This window comes from Nerophis ophidion, linkage group LG18 (assembly GCF_033978795.1).
Source record: "Nerophis ophidion isolate RoL-2023_Sa linkage group LG18, RoL_Noph_v1.0, whole genome shotgun sequence".
Lineage (NCBI taxonomy): Eukaryota > Metazoa > Chordata > Actinopteri > Syngnathiformes > Syngnathidae > Nerophis > Nerophis ophidion.
The window spans coordinates 23,646,827-23,655,031 of NC_084628.1; the positions used below are offsets into that span (position 1 = coordinate 23,646,827).

The 8,205-nt window shown below is 47.7% G+C and overlaps 1 protein-coding gene across 5 annotated transcripts in view; it reads left to right on the plus strand.

Moving 5' to 3' along the window:
* The window catches only part of si:ch211-137a8.2 (uncharacterized protein LOC777613 homolog), a 30,604-nt gene extending 22,781 nt beyond the window's left edge, over nucleotides 1-7,823 (plus strand). For 2 of the 5 annotated variants that reach the window (XM_061877763.1, XM_061877764.1), the window contains exons 3-12: nucleotides 9-159; nucleotides 330-512; nucleotides 578-712; nucleotides 2,498-2,692; nucleotides 2,764-2,857; nucleotides 2,925-3,172; nucleotides 3,237-3,428; nucleotides 3,576-3,692; nucleotides 3,734-3,822; nucleotides 7,404-7,823. In XM_061877763.1, coding sequence (XP_061733747.1) covers nucleotides 9-159; nucleotides 330-512; nucleotides 578-712; nucleotides 2,498-2,692; nucleotides 2,764-2,857; nucleotides 2,925-3,172; nucleotides 3,237-3,428; nucleotides 3,576-3,692; nucleotides 3,734-3,822; nucleotides 7,404-7,599 — 1,600 coding nt within the window. In that variant the 3' untranslated portion in view covers nucleotides 7,600-7,823. The remainder of the gene's footprint in view (nucleotides 1-8; nucleotides 160-329; nucleotides 513-577; nucleotides 713-2,497; nucleotides 2,693-2,763; nucleotides 2,858-2,924; nucleotides 3,173-3,236; nucleotides 3,429-3,575; nucleotides 3,693-3,733; nucleotides 3,823-7,403) is intronic. The other 3 variants (XM_061877765.1, XM_061877766.1, XM_061877767.1) reach the window with 3 other exon arrangements.
* Nucleotides 7,824-8,205: the final 382 nt, after the last annotated feature.

Below are 8,205 nucleotides of genomic sequence, written 5' to 3' on the forward strand. Positions count from 1 at the left end.
ACCTCCAGGCTGGAGAGCCGCTGGCTGCTGTGGCACGCTTTCATGAAGGAACACGCCCACGTGGAAGCTTGGCTGCGATTGGCCGAACAGGCCGTCGGATCTCAGAGCTGGACCCGGGTCACGTACACGAGCGCTGAGGAGGAGCTGAAGAGGTTTAAGGTGAGGAGAACAACACCAAGCAGCAAAAATGTTCCACCCTTAACATCCTGGGCCTGGAAAGCAACTATCACTTGTTAGAACCATGCAGAACTTTCCGTGTGTGTGTGTGTGTGTGTGTGTGTGTGTGTGTGTGTGTGTGTGTGTGTGTGTGTGTGTGTGTGTGATCACAGAGGCTGCGTTGCGAGGCGGGATCTCGGCTGGTGCAGCTGGACGGGATGACCCAGAGGAATCGAACGCTGACTCTGCTGTTTAAGGGCGCCATGCGGGCCCGTCTGCTGGCGGTGGCGAGGGAGTGTGGCCAGCGATGGGACAACGTCAATGTCCAGCTGGAGTCCATCACGGGACGGCTGCAGGTCAGAACTTGTGCACCGCGAGTCCGAACCTGAAGAACGAAACCGAAACCGACAAACTCTTCCAGAGGTTTGTGCGCCAGTGGGAGGAGTTTGAGACGGAGCGGGAGGAGCTCGCTTTCTGGTTGGCTGAGCTGGAAGTCCATCTAACCCAGGTCCAACAGCTGGCAGGGAACACCTGTGAGAAACTCAAACAACTACAGGTGTGTGTTGGCGCTCACCATAACATATTGTTACGTCACAGGTGTCAAACTCAAGGCCTAGGGATGCGCCACATTGTTTTATCTGGTGCTCCACAAAGTTTTATATTGCCCGCCACATCCTTTTTATCTGGCGCTCAACATCGTTTTATCCGTTGCTCCACATCGTTTTATATTGCCTGCCACATAATTTTATATTGCCCGCCATGTCATTTTATATGGAGCGCCACATAATTTTATATTGCCCGCCACATAATTTTTATTGCCTGCCACATAATTTTATATGGAGCGCCTCATAATTTTATATTGCCCGCCACATCATTTTATCTGGTGTTTCACATTTTACATCATTTTATTTGGCGCGCCACATCATATTATCTGGTGCGCTACATCGTTTTATATGGCCTGCCACATCATTTTATGTGGAGCGCCACATCGTTTATCTGGTGCGCTGCATCGTTTTATATGGCCTGCCACATCATTTTATGTAGAGCGCCACAACGTTTTATCTGGTGCGCTGCATCGTTTTATATGGCCCGCTACGTCATTTTATGTGGAGCGCCTAATCGTTTTATCTGGCCCGCCACGTCATTTTATGTGGAGAGCCACATAATTTTGTATTGCCCGCCACATCATTTTATATTGCCCACCACATCATTTTATTTGCGCCACATCATATTATCTGGTGCGCTACATCGTTTTATATGGCCTGCCACATCAATTTATGTGGAGCGCCACATCGTTTTATCTGGTGCGCTGCATCGTTTTATATGGCCCGCCACGTCACTTTATGTGGAGCGCCTAATTATTTTATCTGGCCCACCACGTCATTTTATGTGGAGAGCCACGTCGTTTTATCTGGCCCGCCAAATCATTTTTTCCTGGTGCGCCACATCAGTAGCCTGGAAATTACATGCATCAAAGTACTTTACCTTTTCCTACTAAATGTATTAATTTTTTTCCATTTCGACAGAAAAATACATACAATTGCATAGCTTTAAAATGTTAATATTATCTAATAATGCAACAAACGTATTATAACACGTTACAAAATTGTATTCATTTAATTTTTGGTTGATGTTTTTAAAATTGAGTCATCCTTCAAATTGTGCGGTGTAAAAATTACAATACAGTTTACAGTAAAATGGTGACTGAGCGACCGATTTTTACAGTAGTTTTTACGGCAGCTTACTGTAAATGTGAAAAAAAACAGTAGAGAAAAGGGTGGAGTGTCATCTCCAAGTTGGGGAGGAGATTTTGCCCCAATTCAAGGAGTTAAAGTACCTACGAGTCTTGCTCACGAGTGAAGGAAGAGTGGATCGTGAGATCGGAAGGCGGATGCGAACGCCGTATCGATCCGATGTGGTAAAGAAGGAGCTGAGCCGGAAGGCAAAGCTCTCAATTTACTGGTCGATCTATGTTCCCATTCTTACCTATGGTCACGGGGAAGACCCAGGACACGGTGGGAAGACTGTCTCCCAGCTGGCCTGGGAACGCCTCGGTATCCCCCCGGGAGGAGCTGGACGGAGTATCTGTGGAGAGGCAAGTCTGGGCTGCTCTGCTGAGGCTGCTGCTCCCGTGACCCCACCGTGGATACGCGGAAGACGATTGTTGGATGGAAAAAGAGTAGTGTCTGTAAAAAAAACAGTTGATAATCAAATGCACTGGCCGATGTGTAAACAAAGAATGAAGTAAATCATAATAATAATATTATATAATTATATAAAATAGATGTAGAAGTGGCCCTGAATGAAAGCCAGTTTGATGCCCCTGGTCTGGTCTACATAGTCCTTACAGCAGCGCCTGTGCGTGAACTCCGGGCGGGTCAACAGCCTGCTGGAGCGTGGCGAGGCGCTCATCCAACTCAGCGAGCCCTGTGATGCACAGCGTGTGGAGAGCCATCTGCTGGATCTGCTGAAGAGCTGCAGTCACGTGTACGACGACATCGGACGCACGCACACCCGGCTGCTCAGCATGAGACTGGTGTGCACTCAGTGACCACTCGCTGGTGTGTGTGTGTGTGCGTCTTTATCACGCTCGTCTTCCTCCTCCAGGTGTTTGAGGATGATATCATGCTGACTCCGCCTCCAGATTCCGGTTGTCCGTCAGAAACCCTGTTGGAGGGGGACCTGCCAGGCGGTCCTAAAGGTGACTCAGTGGTTGTTGTCGCCGTCGACCACCTCAAACGTCTCACTCGGCCGTCTTGCCCTCTCAGATCTCCGTCCTCCCCGTCCGTCTCCGCCTTCCCACGAGCACCTGGGACTGGAGTGGGACCCCTCGGTGGATGTTGGACGGTCCGTCTCCTGTAGCGGCGACTCCTGCTACTTCAGCTCCTGCACAGGTGGGAGGTGCCAGGATGGGGAGATGACGTCGTTAGTCACTTCCTGCTTGACGAGGCGGAGCTACATCGGCTCCCTCAGCTCCGACTCCAGCAATGACGCAGTTAACCAGGAGGCGGAGCCGGTGAGTCTCATGGACGCATGCCGACTGGGAGGTGCTCAGAGACGAGTCTCGTCTTGACTCACAGGACTGGGACGCCTCTCCGCTGCGTCACAGCGGGAAGGCCGCTGCTCGCCATCCCTTGAGTTACTTGGCGACCTCCACACCGGAAGAGAAAAATGGTGCGTCCGTCGGGTTTGATGGTCGCGTGAGGGCGTGGCTCGGAGGCCAGAGCCCTGCCCCTCTTTCCTGCTGCAAAGCTGCGCAGACTGATGGACAGGTGGGTTGCATCATCACCCCTCCCACTCGCTTTCTTCTGGCAGAGTACTGATCCAAGTTACTTTGTGTTCCCGTACCTTTGATTGGTGGGCGGAGCCTTCTAGCCCCATGATGATGATGATGATGATGATGATGAATGTTGTCACAGTTCAGTACCGCCAACAAACTGGACCCTCTGCTTCCTGGCATCGCCGACAGTCCAAGTTGCCACGACAACAACTCCCGTGTCCCGAACCCCTGGCCGGATTGGACGAGGGAGTCACAGGTGAGTCCATTAGTGATGATATCATCAGTCAAAACAAACAGGAAGTGTTGTTGTTTCAGACTAGTAGTGAAGAGGAGGAGGAAAAGGTGTTGCGTTTTGACGAAGCTGCGTGTCGTCTTCCCAAACAAAGGTAACACACACACACACTTCTATTATATTATTGAAAGAAAAGAGAACTTTTTTTTTTTTAAACATTTCGCCTATTATTCACAAACCCTGTGTGAGACAAGAACACCTATGTTTCCCTTTTCTGTGCCTTCTAAATCATGAAAAACTGCTACTATGTGGTGGCATACAATGCAGGTAATTGGAGTACGGTCTATTCCACCTAAAAAAAAAAACATGCTGGAATAAAGTTACAGGCACCTTCAACTTTCCGGACTATAGAGCGCTGTGGTATATAAGCCACACCCACAACATTTTTTAGGAAAAAACAATATTTTCCCATATGTTAGCCACACCGGACTATAAGCTCCATCACGTTGTGACATGAGTTATTTAGACAGACATATTCTGTAATTGTTATTTATATACCTTGTTTGTTTCCAAATGGTGTCTGTAACACGGTAGTAAAACGGCTGATCAGACAAAACAGAAGTCGTCGTCATGGACCCGCTAGCTGCGGAAGCTAACTCTCCAATCAGCTAAACAGACTCGGTAACTCCACTGTGACATTTTGGTGAATTAAAAATCTAGATCAATACGAACAGAATGCTCTTGTAAGTTAATAATACTAACACAGACACTTCAACGTGTTAGCATATTAGCTGATGCTAATGATGCTAGCTTGATTACATTACAATTGCACATACAAATATGTATGAAGACACTCCCACGGACTTCACACGTGGCACGCTTTAATAAGTATGAAGAGTTTGTTATTTCGTAAAACTTGCAAACGTTGCTTGGAGTTACGAATTAAGAATCCATACGAGTAAAAACGCTATGGACAGCTGGAAGACTGAACGACACTTTCGGTTGAAACGACTAAATAGGACACCGCAGCTACTGCAGTGAGCAAACTCGTCCAAAAGATGGCGCCATAGCACAGACAATACCACCCCTTTTTCAGTGTGTTTGTTATTTTTTAAAACTATTTGCATGATAGACACTAGTGAAGAAAAATCTACAACTGAGCCGCACCGTTATGTAAGGCGCAGGGTGCAAAGTGTAGGAAAAAAGTAGTGGAATTTACAGTATGTAATATTTACAGTATTTTGCTCATTTTCACTTATTTTCTTCCCAGAAGGCATAGCAACAATCCTCTACTTCTGTCAACAACAGTGAAGAGAGCACTTTCTGTTTGCTACCAATAACAAAGTTATTGCTAAATGTTCGAAATAAAAACATAAAACCGTGACTTATAAAGTTTGCTAAGATGGCGACGGGCCCAGATGGCTGTATCTTTCAGCACTTGTGCTCTCCTCGAGCACATCGATTTCGAACGAACCTCACTCCTCTGATGAAAAATGCTTCCGAGCGATGTTGCGTCCCATTTGTTGTATCATGCGCAGCAATCTTGGACCAACCGGATGAGGCGCGTGATTTATAAAGCTAGTGTTGACTTAGAAGCAGCCCAAGCTCCTTTTTTGTTTTTATGGGCTGCAACCAATGTTTTGAGCAGCTCCAGCTAGCGAGGAGCAGTGTGTCAAAGGCAACGTGTCCCACGCCATAAAAGTAATTCCTCCGCGTTAACTCATACCATTATGGTTAATATGCAGGACACAGCAAGTGTTAGCAGTTTTTTTCAAAGCGCTTTATAGGCAAAATGGTGAATCTCCGTTGTCAGCTGCCTCTTACTAGCCGTTTTTTACTATTTAAGACGCACAAAAAAGAGAAAGACATGTTCTTATTTCACACCGGGATGATGGGGGTGTGGGGGGAATACTCCCAAAAAGTGAGATTTTTTTTAAAGCCATCATTTCTAATCGGCTTTCACGCAGTACCACCCCTAGTGGTTTCTGCCAGTACTGCGGCGTCTGCTATGTTTCCACCAGCTAGTGATGAGAAGAATGCTTGCAGATATAAACGAGCCTTTATAAGAATGTTCAGACGGTCACTAATTTGCCGGATGCTTGCGGAAGCACGCAGAAGAACAGAACGCACACTGTGACGCCAAACAAACACGTCTTTGATGGTGTGTGTGTGTGTGTCTGTATGTTCTTGTATTTCAACCCTTCTTGAGACATCAACAAGGAAAAGTACTTTCCATGTGAGGACCGGAGAACAAGTTATGACCTAAATCATGGTCCCCATACGGAAAACCATTGCATCTAATAGAGAGCCAAATACTAGTGTCTGTGAACATTGCTCTAAAGTAAGGATTTTTGGTTGATTTACACAAAAGCACACAAAAGTAAACATTTACAGGTGCAAAGGCAGCAAAATGTTGTAAAACAAGACGGCAGCTAAAGAAGGACTTCCCAGTAAATAATCCCAGAAAAAATGCGCCATGTGAACATCTGGTTTTATGACTTCCGGTGCTGACGTAAGACAACCCACACCTACATGTAAAACGTACAAACGTCAAAATAGTGTATTTGTTCATCCTATGGATGAACAAATACGGTACTAAGATTTTAGTGGCCATTAACAGTTAACTTCTATAGCTGGGTTGCCCAAAGTGCGGCACAGGGGCCATCTGTGGTCCGTTACTCCTTTTGTCATCAGCCTTCAGCACATTACGAACAAGAAAAAATTTAGATTTATTATTATTGATAATTAGCAGCACGGTGGAAAGGGGTTAGTACGTCTGCCTCACAATACGAAGGTCCTGAGTAGTCCTGGGTTCAATCCCGGGCTTGGGATCTTTCTGTGTAGAGTTTGCATGTTCTCCCCGTGACTGCGTGGGTTCCCTCCGGGTACTCCGGCTTCCTCCCACCTCCAAAAACATGCACCTGGGGATAGGTTGATTGGCGACACTAAATTGGCCCCAGTGTGTGAATGTGACTGTGAATGTTGTCTGTCTATCTATGCTGGCCCTGCGATGAGGTAGCGACTTGTCCAGGGTGTACCCCGCCTTCCGCCCGATTGTAGCTGAGATAGGCACCAGCAACCCCCCTCGACTCCAAAGGGAATAAGCGGTAGCAAAATGGATGAGAGGATAAGATCACGGATACAAGCGGCCGAAATGAGTTTCCCTCCGCCGGGTGGCGGGGATCTCCCTTAGAGATAGAGTGAGAAGCTCTGTCATCCGGGAGGAACTCAAAGTAAAGCCGCTGCTCCTCCACATAGAGAGGAGCCAGATGAGGTGGTTCGGGCATCTGGTCAGTATGCCACCGGAACGCCTCCCTGGGGAGGTGTTTAGGGCACGTCCAACCAGTAGGAGGCCACGGGGAAGACCCAGGACACTTTGGGAAGACTATGTCTCCCGGCTGGCCTGGGAACGCCTCGGGATCCCCCGGGAGGAGCTAGAGGAGCTAGACGAAGTGGCTGGGGAGAGGGAAGTCTGGGCTGCTGCCCCCGCGACCCGACCTCGCATAAGCGGAAGAAGATGGATGGATGGATATTAATGTTGTAAATACAAATCTTTAAACATCTAAAAAGGGTGATCCTATAGAGGTATAGGCATTTTTCGGAGGTCTCAACGAGGCAAGAAATACAAGTGTGTGTGCGTGCAGATGCAAAGTGGGGTAAAAAAAAGCCTTAAGTGTAATAAAGTCCAGGTGTCGCATGAAATTAAACTTTCACTTCGTTAACATCTCCACCCAGCAGCAGCAGCAGAAACAGAGGGGCTCCTTGGGGCCACCCACCCACCCCGGTTCTCGCCCGCCTCCTGCTCGTCGCCCTCCTCGCCCTGCTAGCCAGCGTCCTCTGGCGCTCCACCGAGCCGTCGTGTCGCCGCGGCATCAGCCGGTCGCAGCGCAACTTCCACCTGAGTTACGTCAACGGAGCCCCGCCCACTTGAGACGAAGGACTTTCAGCTGTCTTATCACCCAAATTAGCGCGTGTTATAGAAAATACAAAAAAGGTCGAATGGAAGACATGAGCTAAACATGCTAATTGTTAGCCAACTAGCTTACTTCAAGAACATTGGTTTTGAGTTTTTTTGTTGTTGTTTTTCAATTAGAAGCTTTGTTTTGTAAAATGTTTTTTTGTACGAAATATCGAATAAAATGTACAGTAAGATTGCTTTAAGTGACTTTTGTGCCAAAAAAACTATGTGATTAGTGTTGTGGTTCTCGTGCTGCACTCACGTGTCCGCAGGAGGGTTCGTCACCGCCATACTATGTATTTAAGTGGGGGTTGACCACGCCCCACTTGGAAGTGTGTCCGCGCGTGCGTATGTGTGTGTGTGTGTGTGTGTGTGCGTGTGTGCGTGTGCGTGTGGGAGTGTGTGTGTGTGCGCGCGCACACTAAGGGAAATCATTTAGACTGTCCGTCACTTGAAAGTGTGTGTGTGTGCACGTGTGCGCATACTAAGGGAAATCATTCAGACTGTCCGTCACTTGGAAGTGTGTGTGTTTGCACGCACACTAAGGGATATCATGCGGACTGTCCGGCCCTTAGATGT